The 17,806-nt window shown below is 40.0% G+C and overlaps 1 protein-coding gene and 8 non-coding genes across 9 annotated transcripts in view; 6 read left to right on the top strand and 3 right to left on the bottom strand.

Annotated features, from left to right (window-relative positions):
• LOC131980988 (double-stranded RNA-specific editase B2-like) overlaps positions 1–9,760 on the bottom strand; it is a 31,330-nt gene extending 21,570 nt beyond the window's left edge. Inside the window, exons 1-3 of the mRNA XM_059345287.1 lie at positions 9,607–9,760; positions 4,697–4,783; positions 2,537–3,474 (exon numbers count right to left, since the gene is read on the bottom strand). Coding sequence (XP_059201270.1) covers positions 2,537–3,474; positions 4,697–4,783; positions 9,607–9,760 — 1,179 coding nt within the window. The remainder of the gene's footprint in view (positions 1–2,536; positions 3,475–4,696; positions 4,784–9,606) is intronic.
• Positions 7,928–8,009, bottom strand: trnas-uga (transfer RNA serine (anticodon UGA)). The gene has a single exon. It is a non-coding gene; the product is annotated as a tRNA-Ser (tRNA).
• A 3,988-nt stretch (positions 9,761–13,748) lies between the features above and the next one.
• Positions 13,749–13,830, top strand: trnas-cga (transfer RNA serine (anticodon CGA)). The gene has a single exon. It is a non-coding gene; the product is annotated as a tRNA-Ser (tRNA).
• Positions 13,831–14,284: 454 nt separating this feature from the next.
• trnas-uga (transfer RNA serine (anticodon UGA)) lies at positions 14,285–14,366 on the top strand. The gene has a single exon. It is a non-coding gene; the product is annotated as a tRNA-Ser (tRNA).
• A 384-nt stretch (positions 14,367–14,750) lies between these two features.
• Positions 14,751–14,832, top strand: trnas-cga (transfer RNA serine (anticodon CGA)). The gene has a single exon. It is a non-coding gene; the product is annotated as a tRNA-Ser (tRNA).
• A 445-nt stretch (positions 14,833–15,277) lies between these two features.
• On the top strand, positions 15,278–15,359 carry trnas-uga (transfer RNA serine (anticodon UGA)). The gene has a single exon. It is a non-coding gene; the product is annotated as a tRNA-Ser (tRNA).
• Positions 15,360–15,827: 468 nt separating this feature from the next.
• trnas-uga (transfer RNA serine (anticodon UGA)) lies at positions 15,828–15,909 on the top strand. The gene has a single exon. It is a non-coding gene; the product is annotated as a tRNA-Ser (tRNA).
• A 492-nt stretch (positions 15,910–16,401) lies between these two features.
• Positions 16,402–16,483, top strand: trnas-uga (transfer RNA serine (anticodon UGA)). Its single transcript has one exon. It is a non-coding gene; the product is annotated as a tRNA-Ser (tRNA).
• An 871-nt stretch (positions 16,484–17,354) lies between these two features.
• On the bottom strand, positions 17,355–17,541 carry LOC131981146 (U2 spliceosomal RNA). The gene has a single exon (XR_009395279.1). It is a non-coding gene; the product is annotated as a U2 spliceosomal RNA (small nuclear RNA).
• Between the last annotated feature and the right edge of the window lie 265 nt (positions 17,542–17,806).

Here is a 17,806-nt window from a genome sequence, read left to right on the forward strand (position 1 = left end):
TCCGAGGCTCCGAGGACATAATGAAGTTGTTTAGATGCTGCAGACGAAGCATACAGGACACCATCCGGCTCTCGGGCCTCAGGACATGATGGCCACGCTGATGTGTGGCACACTCCATTTGGTAGCATACGGCGCACCTCAGACCCATTTATCCAGACCATTTAGAAGACCGGCGAAAGTTAAAGAGATGAGGGGCGAAATTTAGAGTCACTGCTGAGGAAAATCTGACTCTAACACATGAAGGGCATCTACTCTCTCCATACTCTGTGCAAGATGCTGACCAGACATTTGTTCTGCAGAAAAGTCTATTTTCCAGGTTTTTCTGTGTACTTTATTGAAATCCTTTAGGGCCTAGCACCACTCGACAACTCTACTCCTTGAAGAATCTTCACTAGCACTTATAGTCTAGACGGAATTGTCCAAAAAGTAAAAGTGAGGAGCATTTATGGGTACAAGTCAGGAACCGGCCTACTTTACTTATTTCAAGGGTGCTGAATCAAAAAAAATGGTTCCCAAGCAAAATTTTGAGTTTTTGACCTTCTCATTTGCATATCAAAATGGCCGCCGTTGGTCGTTGGATCATTTCCCCTTAGTTTTTTTGAAAGTAGGCAATTAAGATGAGGAAATTAAGTTTCTGGATCTATAGTCTAGGGTCAGAGCAAGGATATAGTGGAGGCTCAGTGTCTTTTTTATGTATATATATATATATATATATATATATATATATATATATATATATATATAAATGCAAAATACCAACTTTTAAGGTGAAATTAAGCATTATTTGTGTCATTTTTTAACGCCGACATAAATATTCAATCAATATCACTTCCAGTTGGTATTTTGCATATATATAAATATATACATAAAAAAGACACTGAGCCTCCACTATATCCTTGCTCTGACCCTAGACTATAGATCCAGAAACTTAATTTCCTCATCTTTGATTGCCTACTTACAAAAACTAAGGGGAAATAGCCCAATGACTGTGCAAGATGGGCAATTTGGTGGCCATTTGATACAAATTAGAAGGTCAAAAACTAAAAATTTTGCTTGGGAACCATTTTTTTTGGACTCAGCACCCTTGAGATCTGTAAGGTAGGCCGGTTCCTGACTTGTACCCATAAATGCTCCTCACCTCTTATAGGAGGCCTTTTTTCTGAAATCCGTCTAGACTATTATTGCTGCACTAATGGCTCTAATCGCTCTATACCTTGATTGTTTCCTTTTTTCTGTAAGTCGCTTTGGATAAAAGCGTCTGCTAAATGACTAAATGTAAATGACTAGAAAGAAAGAAATTTGTCTTTGATTTTACCACTTTGCAGGTACAAACTGTTGTTTTGTTTCTATTCAGTTGTCAAGCAGAATTTTAAGGGAACTTTTAACATGTAGCAAAAAATAAACGAGAACTAGCACTTTGGAGTTTGGGGCTATTTTGTCCGTTTTTGACTGCTTTTTATTCTGTCTGTATGTAAACTTCAAAATGTTTACCATGCCATGTTGGTTTAATTTTTTCAGCACAACCTCACCTATATGACCTGAAAATTATTTCACCTTTACTTACTGGATCACCATTTTGAAGCAAAAAAAATTCCCAGAAAAATTATAAAATCTGCTCAATTTTTTGACATTTTTTTTAATTCACTACCCAATTTTAAAATGTTTGTAACATATACTTCATATAAGAGGTTAAATGAGGAGTTCTGTATTTTTATACAAAATATATTTGCCTTTATCTCTGGTTTTACTACTTACTCTATCATCATCAAACACAAACTGGCCTCATGGAGTTTGAAACCTGAACTGGGGATAAAAAAGTAACCTTGGTCATCTAACCAGCTATGAGAGAAAAATTGAGAAAAACTTCAGTAATTGGATTCATTTGAAGAGGTTTTAATATATTGTATGCACTAGCCAAACTACCATATTATCTAGCATGCTAGAAAAAGATTTAGTATGTCCTGATACATAGTACAAGTCAGTCACATGCAGTACGCCAAAATTACAAATGCAGCCGGTAAAGCATGCAAGCTAGCATGCTTTACTGACTATTCTGACCCACAATCCTCTGCGCAGCAGACGTTAAAGCCAGAGTTTAAGGTGCCATGTTATAAGGAAATAGTATGTCCTCATTGCACACTCATGCAACAGTTTGTACTATGTCAGGGCAGCTGGAGAGCAAAGAGAAAGTACTGGGGGATAGGATGAACAAGGAGGGAAAGTAGGCTAAGAAAAGAGTTGAGCAGGTGAGGATGGGCTCAAAAGTGCGAAAAAATGAAATAGGTAGTAATATCAAACATACACACAAAGGAAAAGTATTTAGAATTGTCGCAATATGCCAATTAGATAAATATCGCCCAATCCTAATTCCAGTATGCATCATAGAAGAGGGAGGGATGGTGGACTAACAGAAAGTTCTTAGTTAGCCCTGAACCCTGGACTCTTTCTGTGAAGAGAACACTCTGCTCATGTCAAATGCATTGTGCTTGTGGCATCTTTAAATCTAAATTGTGTTTGGTGGTAATAGGAGACTCACCTGAGGTAGCTGATGTTTGGCTCTGCTGCTCTGGAGCCCCGTGACCTTCCTCTCCGGCCCCAGACTGATGTTATAAATGTCCTGCAGGGCGGCTGCAGCTGCCCGGGCCTTGGCCAGTCTTTTACTATGACCGCAGCCTTCAAACACCCTCCCCTCCACCCTCACCACCATCACAAAACTCCTGGTCGGCCTGCCATGAACCCTCTCCGTCAGGCACATGTACCTGAGTCCCGGTCGCAGCTCGTTGAGCAGCGCCAACGGACTGAGACGCTCTAAAAGCGACGTGCAGAGGGCCCGCCTTTTTGGGTTTGATGAGGAAAAGTCCAGCGTGAGTCGGAGGAGTCGTCTGTGGCTGTAAATGCTGGAGAAAACCTCCTTTTTTGCTGTGCTGCAGTGCATGAGATCACAGTTTTCACACAGCGATGGCTCAAACTCTTTGAGGAAAGAGTCCGGTATATCCGCAGTAAAATCTGCAGGAGTGCTGGTAAAGTTCCCCATGGAGGCGTGAGCCTGCGAGGCATTCGGGAACTGGATGAAGGACCTCAGAGCCAGTTCTGCAGCCCTCATCTTGGCCTGCTTTTTTGTTCTCCCCCGGCCCTCGAAGTGGAAACCATTGACCTCCACCCCTACAGAGAACACGGGAGCGTGCAGCGGGCCGGTCTTTGACATGATCTCGTATCGTAGACCAGGTCGCAGCTCGTTCAGCTGCACCAATGCGTTCTTCTGACTGACGGCCCAGGCTGCTCTCTTACAAGTCAAGTGGCTTTGATAAAGCAGCCGGTCTTTTCCATCCGCCAGCGGCTGCTTCCTCTTCAGGGCTCTTGGTCCGTGTTTGGGGATAGTTGTGCAAAAAGTTGATGGATGATACTTTCGTAGGAGGTCACAGTCCACCCGGCTTTTATCATCCTGATTCTCTTTCACCTCCACACTGCTTGTACCTGTTGACAGATTCAAATCATGAACAAAACATGGAGTCAAAATTTGATTTTTTTGTTGCAGTCACAAGCGATTTCTTTCATTTTTATCTCCAGTTTGTTTCTTTCACCCAAGACTAGTGAACATCCCAAATGCTGCTCAAATCTCAGTCAGATAAAGCTTCAATGAGTCAGTCAGACGAGAGTAACATATCGAACTAACAACCTGGAATAGCCACGGAATCACTCAAATTTCCGTGAAACTGACACGGATTTCGCTACAATGCAAGTTAATGACAGTCATATCCCGTGGCTATTCCATGGATATTTTTTCCTATTGGTTTGTTCCAAGTCATGTGACTTTCAAGATTCCAGCGGTCAGAACAAAAAACATGGCGGACAGTTCTCTAATTTTTTGTGAAAAAATCAATATTTTGACTTAGTTTCTGCATAAAAATGGATTTTGATTACTTTTATAGCGAGAAATATATGTTTTATTTTCTAAATATTCACTCAGTGAATATACATAATCACTTTGTCGCGAAGGTCTCGCCAGAAAAACATGATGCGCTGTGTTTTATTTTGAAATCTCCCTGATCCTCTGTGTATTTAACGGATCAAACCTTCGCCCATTACATGCCTTGTGTCTGAGGTTGATTTGCTGATCAACATATTATTCTGTTGCAATGGGAGACACTAATGTTGACAAAGTGACACTTTACGATCTACGTTTGAGGTAAATGCCTGGTACAACCCTAAAACGGAAGAACTACAACTATGGTGCTGATGTCGACATAAGTACTGAAGAGAGGTCTAGGGAGTTGTAGTTTTTTTTAATAAAACAGACTTTAAATATCATCTTGTTCAATGGGGGATTTTTTATGGTGGCAGATTATCAAGGGGGAACGCATTTTGGCCCATTTTGCTCGAGGGGAAGTCACAAATATCAGAACTAACTGTCAAGATGGCAGTAGAAAGTCAGGAGGATAAATCCTCTGGGAACCATGAATATTTGCACAAAAATTGCTATATGGGTGTTTTAAATCAACACGGAGTGTGTTGGTAAATGTAGATGAAAGTGAAAAATGTGTTAAATAAAATATCAGAAATACACCACAATGGGCATCAGCACTTGGCTGCTGTGGTATCGTGGTAATCTGTTAGTGGTAGCAGAACATGGAAAACTTCAGCTTTATTGGCATAAAAAACAAAACATTTTTAAGGTGCAAGGTGGAAAAAGATTTACTTGAATTGTCTGCATCCTCGGCTGATGATGCTTCAGTTTCCCAGCGTCTTGCTGGACTGATGAGAGTTGATAACATGTTGCCTCGTCCTGAAAAACAGCATCATAAAAACATTAAATCATTGAGATATTTCTCCACAACATGATGCAGCATCACACCCAGAAAGATTCCATGTTCTTATATAAAAACATGCTCGTCTTTGACATTTTTGTGTTTTGTGAACTAAGCCTGTTGTTTTATATTCACTCCCAACCATGAAAGTAATGAAAAAGTCCGAGGTAAACACATAATGTGCGAGGCCATTAGAGTTCCCACTGAGATGAAGGGAAGTGAAAACAAACAGAAAGCCGGTCAAGGTAATTGAAAGGTGTCGGTGATAAGGACTGAGGTGTTCAGACAGGAAGCGTCCAGGGGATCAAAGCTTCTAACCCAGTCACACTTTTTCAATTGAGAACAATTGTTTTTCATTAGATTTCAGCAGATTTGAACAAAAACAGGCTTTGTTGGTGTGATGGCAACTTTCTTTTATAATTGGACATTTTGACCATGTTTCTCCAGATTTGGTGATTTTCATCTTGACCTCTCTGACCTCCCATCAGCTTTCTTTTTTGGATCAGATGATTGAGGTTGTTATCAGCACATTCAAAGACCGCTCAATGAAAACAAAGCAGTTACATTTAGCTAAAAGGTTGCAGTTTCTTTAAGACTACACGACAAATCTACTTTTCTAATGGCAGGGCAAAAAACTTTCTTTTTAGACGTTATAAAAGACAGTTTGAAAAATAAAATAAATGCACATGAATGCCGAAACTTAAGTTGTTACAAGGACCATGTGATGCATTGCTGTTAATTATCCCCGGTTTGTTTATATTAGAATTACTTGGCATAATTGGATATAAAATGTTTAAAAAATTTAAGTAATTGAAATCAGTAAATCTTATCAGGAATTTCTTGCATTTCACTACCAGAGGGAAGTTTGTGCTGTACTGTGAAAACAAGTTGTTAAAAAACCCCAACGTGTATTAATGCCTGAGAAAAACCATGTGCATAGCAATAAAAACAGCAAAAAACACAATATTATAACAAATGAAACACCTTTTCTCTTCTGTAACCCCTCCTCTTTACATGCAGACATCTCCACCCTCCTTAATTTTTAAGGATTTTGCTGCAGGAAGTTTGACTCTCTGTATTTATATATGAGCTCTGATCCCTGTTGGGCACTGAACCAGTGACCCCATTTATCCCAGTTAGATTTTATCTGGTGGCCTGCCTGCCTCCATTAAACAGCTTTTGTTCAGTGTGGAGCCACATACAGACATAAACACAGAGAAATACAGGCTGCAGCGGGCAATTATGTTTTAAATCTATTGTTTATGAAATATTAATGGCTTCCTGCTGCACGTAAAGCATAAAATGGATCAACATTTAAATAATGAGCCAGTCTACGACTTTTTAATGTACTGGTATACCAATAACAATTGTTTCCAGACACGTAATATAGCATTTTCGGATAAATAATTCATTTTATTTTACTTTTGAGCAACCTCAAAGGAAAAATTACTTGAAATTTTAATATTACAAAAGAGTACAAGCAACATAAAATGCATAAATAAATGAAGTTAGTTGAGTCCAGCTCGTTAAATTCTAACGCATCTCACTGAAACAGAGATATTGCAAATGAGTTTTACTTCTCAGACAGTCACGATAAGATGCTTTTTTCTGGACTTTACAGCCTGTTTTGGCCCCTGGTGACGGGTGATTGTGCAGGGCGCTGCAATGCAAACAAAAAGTAATTAGAATAATGAGGAGTGCACGCTAAAGTATTCAGCATTAACCTTGCACCTTGTGGTTATATTAGGCGTGTGATGCCATTAAGTGGTGGGTTGATATGAGCGAGAGCCGTGGATGTAATGATGTGAGTCTGGAGCTGCTGAAGGCGGCGGCAGGTGGAGGCTGGAGGTGATTTAACGACCATCACAGCTAATGGGGCCATTTATTTTGGGGATGAAAAAGATAATAACTGTGTTTGTCTTTGTGTTACATCAGCTGAGCCCCGCGCAACTTCCCACACTTTTTGTCATTGTTTTCACTTCTTCATTCTTCAGGAGCTCTTAATTAACTCACACCCGTTTGCCATATTAGATTTTACACTTGATTTAAGGAGAGGTTAACCAGGCTGCAACATGACAAATGATTTGCTTAATCTACCTCTAATCTTCTTCACATGCAGATCTGCAAAACAAATAGGTTTGTGCAGCAATTTAGAGATGAAACTGCAGCTGATGTCATGCAACACAGGTATGTAACTGTGCAGAAACAAGACCTTCACAGTCACATCTTTCAGTCAGGTTGTTTCACCACCACAAATAACATCTCTAGAAAAGAGGGAGGAAGTAAAGATCTGGGTGAAAAAGTAGTTTTTCTTACAGTTTTTGACTATTTGGAGCTACAAATGCAGGTTCTTCCCTTCTACTTTAAAACTAAGGTGCAGCCCCCGAGCCATTTCAGCACTACCCGAGCTGAATAAATATAAACTGTTTATAATATAAATGTGAATCATTAAAAATGAATTTCCTAGAATGAATGGTTGCTGTTGGCCCCAAGTGGATTTCTTTAGTTTTGTCTTTAAACTTTTTGGTTGTTGTTTGTGTATTACCTGCTCTACCTTTCCCAACTCTATAATAATGGTCCAAAATTATGTGAAAATGCTTCTTTTTTTTTCAAATAAAATTTTTTTTTTTTCTTTGTTGAGAACCCACAAACGGCCTGTCAAAGACATGCCACCAAGTATGCCACACACCTTAAGAAAACACTGAAATTGTCGTAATTTATTGATGTTATTTCATACCAGATAACTTACAGTTCTGAATTTGACTGAAAAAAACAATTGTTGTTAATAATATACAGGGTTTTTGTGACTTATTTGTACTCTTGCAGCCATGTTGTTACTGTTCTTGTATTTTCCTGGCAAAATTATAACTGGCCACATTGTAAATATGACTGCTTTTACAACTGGTGTCTGTGTCTGGATGTCTAAACTGGGTGAGTAAGAAAATTGATACCAATTAATGATGCACTGATTGAGAAATGTTCCACGAATACAGATACTGTTTGCAGTCAACAAGGCAAATATCAGTGCATGTTTAAGTCTTTAACAGTGTTTCAGAAGCAATGGAGCTGACGTCTACCAGTCTAGAAACAGAGAAAGGCAAAGGAAGAAGTGCTTCTTCTCACGCTGTGAGCAGGGTTTGAACCTGCGTGGGGTAACCCCATTGGATTTCAAGTCCAACGCCTTAACCACTCGGCCATCACAGCTGTTTTTGTTGACAATTTTACAGTAAATAGAGATTTGAAGAAGTCTTAGATATCTATATTATATATCTATATCAGACCATCACAGCTCATTACACTACTGGATTTCCAATCCGTTTTACAGCACCACTGAAGCTAAATGCATTTTAAAGCATCAAAAGGACTTTTCTTCAATCTCATGGCTTCAGTTGGTCCCCAGTTGGCTCATTTAGATCTGTCTTTGCGCTTTTTGGGGTGTTGTTTATTTTCTGCTCAAGTTTTTCTAACCTTTCGTACACAGATATGTTAAAAATAATGTTTTGTGTAATTTGAAATTTCAGTACTAATTAGTTTGGAAGGATCTTTATATCTACAACAAGCTGCTTACGAGGTACTGTTACCCTGTTTTTACACTGACAGCCTAAGAACCAGCTCTCAGCCAGGAAAACTGGTTCCAGAGCTGCACCAACTCTCTGCTGGTCTCAAACCACGATGGTCGTGACCAACAAGACTAACTAAAGCGTGTATCATTAATTTTATTTCATTTGTTTGCCTGCAATGTAATTGGTACCAGGTAGTCTGTGCTAGGTAGCTAGTTAAACTTAGCAACAAAGACTAACAGTATATCTGACGTTCAGTGTTAATAAGAACATAATCTTCCAAAGTGATCAAGATGAGCAGCACAAATACGTTGTACCAGTCATGTTTGGTGACACTAGCCATGTTTCCATTAAAGTCTAATTTATTTTTGAAGCATCGCATGAAAGAAAATGGGAATTAGTGAGTTTCCATCAGCTGGTTCAGAGTGAATAAACAAAGCTGCAGTAACATACTTTGATCAGAAGATGGCAGTGTAATGTATTGCTGTAGGCTAATCTGTCAGTGAACAGGAGGAGGAGAAGAAGAAGAAGAAGAAGAAGAAGAGAGAAAACAACAATAAAGAGGTTATTAATCAGACAACTTTGGCCACTCATGAGAGAAAATATGTCTTTAGGAAATAGATTCAACTTGACTCATAATTGTTCTTTCATGTCAGAGGAAACACCTGATCAGTCATGGGTCAGAACTTATTCACAAAAGGTGTTCAAGTGTTCACTCCATCTAGTGCATTAAGTATTTCTCGGAAAGATAAAAAAAAAACACCTTAAGTGAGTGTAAAAACTTTTAAGCACATTTTTAAAAGTTTTATCCAATTTTGGTGTTTCCATCAAGCATTTCTCATGAGAATCTTCAAAATGCACAGAGAAATTGGTTGATGAAAACATGACTCGGAGCAACATTTGTTGAGGGACGAATTGTTGCTATTATGCTTGAAGTTGGTAATTGCATTCTGGGAAAGCAGTGATGTGTACAGTGACATAATGACTCTGTCCTGTGGAAAAGAAAAGAGGTTCTAAGACGATTCGCAAGTTTAACCGACTGCAAACCAGCACCAGAACTAGAGCTAAGTTTGCGTTGGTCAAAAAGGAGTATATGAGGGGAGATCCAACTGGATATTAAGTCAAAAGCTTTAACTATGGCGTCATTTTAGTGCCAAAATCCACGCGCGTAAAAACATGATCAGCGCGCATAAAGACCACTCTCAGCACGCTCTCAGCGCGCTCGTGGTCTCTGTTTATACGCTCGTTGTCACTTTCTGCGCGTTCGCGGTCACTCTCTGCGCGCTCGCGGTCTCTGTTTACACGCTCGCGGTCACTCTCTGTGTGCTCGCGGTCTCTCTCTGTGCTTTCTCCTCGCTCGACTTTGCTGAGTTTTGGCACTTTGGGGGCGGGCATTGAATGGACGGCCCCCCGCAACCCCCCTCCTTTTTGATTGGTCACTTTAAACGCCTACTGTCTCAGATCAGAGCCAATCCGAGGCAGAGTAGGGCGGGTCATCATTGCGATTGGCGGAGTCTTCTCCATATATCTGTTGACCAGGTAAAACTGTATAGGAAAAGACTTTGTATTGTGCCCTCTAAAATAACTTGGTCTCTTTTTCCCTGTGTTTTTTTTTTTCAAATAGTGCTGGGAAGGATCTATAAAAGAGTAAAATAAGACAAAAAGACACCATGAGAAAACATGATAAGATAAACAATGTTAAGTACTTCAAACTACATACAACATATATATATTTTAAATGATTAATGATGAACTGTCAAAAAAACTGTCAAACTTTACTGCCTGCATATGACAAACCTGGCCATGTTCTGCTCTACTGAGCTACTGGCCCGCTGTGGGGCTCCCTGTCCACCACTCTGATGTTGGTTTTTCAAATCTGCAGAATTTTCATAATTTTATAATAATTTGTCATTCTTACAAGGACTATCTTTTGAATAATCAAGTGCTATAAATGATACCGATTTAGCTCCCACTGGTAATATTGTGTTAATTCATCATGAAATGCATTTAAACATGCTAATAGACAATATTAAGGCGATAATAACAACAATCCTCACTGTTTCTAGGTGCTGGCCCAGACAGGGCACTCTGCAGCAAGGACACCAGCCGCTGTGCAGTATCTTTCAACTCTCCCTATCATAACAGACCACATGGAGTAACGTTATTATATGAATGGGCCTACCATCATAGATATATACACATAGATGTATACACATAGATGTATACACACAGATGTATACACATAGATGTATACACACAGATGTATACACATAGATGTGTACAAATAGATATATACACATAGATTTATCTTTCAACTCTCTACTATATATATATATATATATATATATATATATATATATAGATCTTGATATTACTATGTTGTATCACAAATATGTGTCTGACATTTATATTAAACCAAACGGCTTGAAAATCGGTTGTGAATTCAGTGAATTTAATCGTTGATCCTCTGCCTCCGTTGACTAATGCAGTAACGGCTTCCCCCGTCCCAAGATGGCGGTCACGTTGACGTGCCTGACAAGCCCGAATGCGCCATCTATGTGTATACATCTATGTGTATATATCTATGTGTATACATCTATGTGTATATATCTATGTGTATACATCTATGTGTACATATCTATGTGTATACATCTATGTGTATACATCTGTGTGTATACATCTATGTGTATATATCTATGATGGTAGGCCCATTCATATAATAATGTTACTCCATGTGGTCTGTTATGATAGGGAGAGTTGAAAGATACTGCACAGCGGCTGGTGTCCTTGCTGCAGAGTGCCCTGTCTGAGCCAGCACCTAGAAACAGTGAGGATTGTTGTTATTATCGCCTTAATATTGTCTATTAGCATGTTTAAATGCATTTCATGATGAATTAACACAATACTACCAGTGGGAGCTAAATCGGTATCATTTATAGCACTTGATTATTCAAAAGATAGTCCTTGTAAGAATGACAAATTATTATAAAATTATGAAAATTCTGCAGATTTGGAAAACCAACATCAGAGTGGTGGACAGGGAGCCCCACAGCGGGCCAGTAGCTCAGTAGAGCAGAACATGGCCAGGTTTGTCATATGCAGGCAGTAAAGTTTGACAGTTTTTTTGACAGTTCATCATTAATCATTTAAAATATATATATGTTGTATGTAGTTTGAAGTACTTAACATTGTTTATCTTATCATGTTTTCTCATGGTGTCTTTTTGTCTTATTTTACTCTTTTATAGATCCTTCCCAGCACTATTCGAAAGAAAAACCACAGGGAAAAAGAGACCAAGTTATTTTAGAGGGCACAATACAAAGTCTTTTCCTATACAGTTTTACCTGGTCAACAGATATATGGAGAAGACTCCGCCATTCGCAATGATGACCCGCCCTACTCTGCCTCGGATTGGCTCTGATCTGAGACAGTAGGCGTTTAAAGTGACCAATCAAAAAGGAGGGGGGTTGCGGGGGGCCGTCCATTCAATGCCCGCCCCCAAAGTGCCAAAACTCAGCAAAGTCGAGCGAGGAGAAAGCACAGAGAGAGACCGCGAGCTCGCAGAGAGTGACCGCGAGCGTGTAAACAGAGACCGCGAGCGCGCAGAGAGTGACCGCGAGCGCGCAGAAAGTGACAACGAGCGTATAAACAGAGACCACGAGCGCGCTGAGAGCGCGCTGAGAGTGGTCTTTATGCGCGCTGATCATGTTTTTACGCGCGTGCATTTTGGCACTAAAATGACGCCATACTTAACCCCTCGGCCATCACAGCAGTTCCTCCCTGACTTCTATCTTCCACTCATGTTGTATGTCTGGTAAAGGCGTTAAATTGTGATTAACACTTGACAGAACAGTCAGTTGGAACCAAAAGACTTGAATGCACCGGACAAGAGATAATAGAGACAAAAGAGCAGAGCAGAAATGAGAACAGGAAGCTTCACAGTGCTTGTGTTTATCAAACCATAGAAGTGAAGTTTTTCCATCCAGCCGCTGTTAATGAACCTTATTTAATAGAATAATGAAATTAGCCATGGCAGGGGGGAAGCGAGGAGCACCCGCTCACCGTCCGGTGTGTGTGTGTGTGGTCTGACAGCTGGGGATAATCTCATTTGCTAAGCATAATTAATGGCAAGCAGTTTCATTTACTTGTAATATGGACTGTCTTTTCTCAAGGGCAAAGAAATATGGAAACTTCCTGAAATAATTTCTCCATCGACGGCCTCGCTGTTAAGTTATGTTTGTAATAGTATATTTTTGGGATATATATATATATATATATATATATATATATATTTAAACTATATATATATATACTTACACTAAGGCTGCTAAATTAAATTTTCTTCCTCCAAGTGATCTCCTGCAGCAGAACTTCTAGTTCTGAACTGCTAAAGTTTTTTTTTCTTTTTACCTGTGCTCCAACGGATTTACGCTTTACTTTAAGCATTATGTTGCTGTTTCCTCTGTGTGGCGTCTACACACGGCCCTGCAGTCCTTTTTATGGGCCCTTTTATGGGCATTAATGGGTATTTACGTATGCTGATCCTATGTTAACTAGACTCACCTGCTTACTGCAATGCTGTCCTGACTCCCCGCAAACACTGCTCTCAGTGAGTTCTCACTCTTTCAACAATATTACTCTAAATTTATAAGATACCACATTGCTTGGATTTGGAAAACTTCATTCTGAACTAATGCAACTAGGATGTTTCAATGACACCACCTTTAAGACCCATTCACACCCTGCTTTGTTCCCTGGTAAGTTCCTGATTGGTAGCTGTGATGGTTTGAGTGGTTAAGACTGCTCTAACAAGTTCAGTATCTGATTATTCTCAGAAACTCAACTCAAGCTGTGATGGCTGAGTGGTTAAGGCGTTGGACTCGAAATCCAATGGGGTCTCCCTGCTCACAGCGATTGTTCAGTCTAATAACAATATTTCTGTTAGTATATGACATACCTTGGATTTGAAATATTCATTCAAAACAAACGTAACTTGGATGTTGTCATGTCAGCCCTCTGAGGACCCATTCACACCTTGATTTATGACAGAGGGTTGGACTTAACGACCCTGTCAACGATCAGAGGATGATTCAGGTGGACTAACAACCTACTTTAACCTCAAAGATCCTCAAGTTGCAAATGATCTTGCAGAGCTCATTCAAGTTCCTAAACACCAGTCAGATACAAGTGAAGAAGACTTAAAGTTTTGAGGACAGAACATCTTCAAGAATCTAAAGAAACTCTGCCTGCTTTGTTCCCTGGTAAGTTCCTGATTGGTAGCTGTGATGGTTTGAGTGTTTAAGACTGCTCTAACAAGTTCTGTCAGATATCTAAGACTTCTTCAAATCTCTATTTTTTTTGTATTTTTTTTTCAACAAAAACAGCTGTGATGGCCGAGTGGTTAAGGCGTTGGACTCGAAATCCAATGGGGTCTCCCCGCGCAGGTTCAAACCCTGCTCACAGCGATTGTTCACTCTCGTAACAATATGACAAACCACATTTCTTGGATTTGGAATAATCCAATGTATCTTGGATGTTTTCATGGCAGCCCTCTGGGGACCCATTCACACCTTGACTCATGACAGACAGCTGGACTTAACGACCTAAATTCAAGGTGTGAACGGTCAGAGGATGATTCAGCTGGACAAACAACCTTCTTTAACCTCAAAGATCCTCAAGTTACGAACGATCTTGCAGAGCTCATTCAAGTTCCTAAACACCAGTCAGATACAAGTGAAGAAGACTTTCAGTTTTGAGGCCAGAACATCTTCAAGAAATCTAAAGAAACTCTGCAAGCCTTGTTCCCTGGTAAGTTCCTGATTGGTAGCTGTGATGGTTTGAGTGGTTAAGACTGCTCTAACAAGTTCTGTCAGATATCTAAGACTTCTTCAAATCTCTATTTTTTTTTCAGCAAAAACAGCTGTGATGGCTGAGTGGTTAAGGCGTTGGACTTGAAATCCAATGGGGTCTCCCCGCGCAGGTTCAAACCCTGCTCACAGCGATTGTTCAGTCTAATAACAATATTTCTGTCAGTATATGACAGACCTTGATTCATGACAGATGGTTGGACTTAACGACCCAAATTCAACCCTGAAGGTGTGAACAATCAGAGGATGATTCAGGTGGACTAACAACCTACTTTAACTTCAAAGATCCTCAAGTTGTGAACGATCCTGCAGAGCTCATTCAAGTTCCTAAACACCAGTCAGATACAAATGAAGAAGACTTTCAGTTTTGAGGCCAGAACATCTTCAAAAATCTAAAGAAACTCTGCAAGCCTTGTTCCCTGGTAAGTTCCTGATTGGTAGCTGTGATGGTTGGAGTGGTTAAGACTGCTCTAACAAGTTCGGTCAGATATTTAATTTGAGATTGTCAAAGAAAAACAGCTGTGATGGCCGAGAGGTTAAGGCGTTGGACTCGAAATCCAATGGGGTCTCCCCGCGCAGGTTCAAACCCTGCTCACAGCGATTGTTCACTCTCGTAACAATATGACAAACCACATTTCTTGCATTTGGAATAATCCAATGTATCTTGGATGTTTTCATGGCAGCCCTCTGGAGACCCATTCACACCTTGACTCATGACAGACAGTTGGACTTAATGACCTAAATTCAAGGTGTGAACGATCAGAGGATGATTCAGATGGACTAACAACCTACTTTAACCTCAAAGATCCTCAAGTTGCGAACGATCTTGTAGAGCTCATTCAAGTTCCTAAACACCAGTCAGATACAAGTGAAGAAGACTTTCAGTTTTGAGGCCAGAACATCTTCAAGAATCTGCTTTGTTCCCTGGTAAGTTCCTGATTGGTAGCTGTGATGGTTTGAGTGGTTAAGACTGCTCTAACAACTTCGGTCAGATATCTAAGACTTCTTCAAATCTCTATTTACTGTAAAATTGTCAACAAAAACAGCTGTGATGGCCGAGTGGTTAAGGCGTTGGACTTGAAATCCAATGGGGTCTCCCCGCGCAGGTTCAAACCCTGCTCACAGCGATTGTTCAGTCTAATAACAATATTTCTGTTAGTATATGACATACCACATTGCTTGGATTTGAAATATTCATTCAAAACAAAGGTAACTTGGATGTTGTCATGTCAGCACTCTGACGACCCATTCACACCTTGATTCATGACAGACGGTTGGACTTAACGACCCAAATTCAACCCTAAATGTGTCAACGATCAGAGGATGATTCCGGTGGACTAACAATCTACTTTAACCTCAAAGATCCTCAAGTTGTGAACGATCCTACAGAGCTCATTCAAGTTCCTAAACACCAGTCAGATGCAAGTGAAGAAGACTTTCACTTTTGAGGCCAGAACATCTTCAAGAATCTGCTTTGTTCCCTGGTAAGTTCCTGATTGGTAGCTGTGATGGTTTGAGTGGTTAAGACTGCTCTAACAAGTTCGGTCAGATATCTAAGACTTCTTCAAATCTTTATTTTTTTTTCAACAAAAACAGCTGTGATGGCCGAGTGGTTAAGACGTTGGACTTGAAATCCAATGGGGTCTCCCCGCGCAGGTTCAAACCCTGCTCACAGCGATTGTTCAGTCTAATAACAATATTTCTGTTAGTATATGACATACCACATTGCTTGGATTTGAAATATTCATTCAAAACAAAGGTAACTTGGATGTTGTCATGTCAGCACTCTGAGGACCCATTCTCACCTTGATTCATGACAGATGGTTGGACTTAACGACCAAAATTCAACCCTGAAGGTGTGAACAATCAGAGGATGATTCAGGTGGACTAACAACCTACTTTAACTTCAAAGATCCTCAAGTTGTGAACGATCCTGCAGAGCTCATTCAAGTTCCTAAACACCAGTCAGATACAACTGAAGAACACTTTCAGATTTGAGGCCAGAACATCTTCAAGAATCTAAAGAAACTCTGCAAGCCTTGTTCCCTGGTAAGTTCCTGATTGGTAGCTGTGATGGTTTGAGTGGTTAAAACTGCTCTAACAAGTTCGGTCAGATATCTAAGACTTCTTCAAATCTTTTTTTTTGGGGATTTTTTTTCAACAAAAACAGCTGTGATGGCCGAGTGGTTAAGGCGTTGGACTTGAAATCCAATGGGGTCTCCCTGCGCAGGTTCAAACCCTGCTCACAGCGATAGTTCACTGTAATAACAATATTTCTGTTAGTATATGACATACCACATTGCTTGGATTTTAAATATTCATTCAAAACAAAGGTAACTTGGATGTTGTCATGTCAGCACTCTGAGGACCCATTCACACCTTGGCTGTGTCCCAAAGTCAAGGAAGGATGCTCAAACGGCTGGATTTGAAGGACACTACGTCATCAACATCCGCCGAAGGACTGTCCCAATGTCGAGGATGCTCCGGAGGACAGAGTCCTTCTTTTGCCCAAATTCCGAGGATGCATGTGTGTATCCTCCGTGCGCTCCGACTACCCATAAAGCATTGCGCACACCGGTCTACCGGGAGATTTAAAAATGGCGAGCGTAGAAACAGCGACGCCGGCGGCGCAATATGCATTTAAATATGTAGATATTTTCAGTTTACACTGAATGTTATCACATAACTTACAAAACGTGTGTTCAAAGTCAAGCAAAAACATATGAATAAGCATATGCCAGAATATTAAGCTAAAGATAATAAACGTCATCTTGATACATTGCCGGTTAAGTTAATTAATGCCGTCTCAGTCGCTAAAGTTATTGTTTATTAATTTATATGCGTCCGATGATGATGTACTATGTGCAACTGTGCCATTCAGAAAGTTATACATTTCTTTATTGTGTTTACAGGGACCGAAAGTCCGCTATTATCCGTTATTGTTATTTATAAACAACTGTTATTGTACTGTACTGTAAAATAAAAAATAAAAAATCACAGAACATATTTCCATGATGAATTATGCGCCGCTGCATTCATGGCACTAAGTAGCGGCCGAATTCAGCCAGGATCAGTTAATATTCAGGTTTAATCCACTTTATGGTTTTTACTTGATAAATCGTGGAGATTCAACCTTAAAGCATCTTCTTCCATTTTCACAAATATGTGTCAGAGTGCTGATGCCAGAGACACATTCATGTTGTGAACTGATTTTGAAATTGCGGCGCTGAATTTATTTATTTATTTTTTATTAAACTGATAAGAACAGATACTACACTTGATCTTCGCCAAAGGGCCGAGAGCGGCGCTGAAGTTAAGCAGGACGTCCAATTACGCAATGACACACAGCTGCACACTCCGAAGGCTGTCCCATTTGTGCATTACACCAGTGAAAGGAAGGACTCTTGCCTTGCCTTCGGAGGACCCGACTCTGAAGGAAGGATCCTACCAAGGAAGGATCCTTGACATTGGGACACAGCCCTTGATTCATGACAGATGGTTGGACTTAACGACCCAAATTCAACACTGAAGGTGTGAACAATCAGAGGATGATTCAGGTGGACTAACAACCTAC

The sequence above is a fragment of the Centropristis striata genome, chromosome 11 (assembly GCF_030273125.1).
Source record: "Centropristis striata isolate RG_2023a ecotype Rhode Island chromosome 11, C.striata_1.0, whole genome shotgun sequence".
Classification (NCBI taxonomy): Eukaryota; Metazoa; Chordata; class Actinopteri; order Perciformes; family Serranidae; genus Centropristis; species Centropristis striata.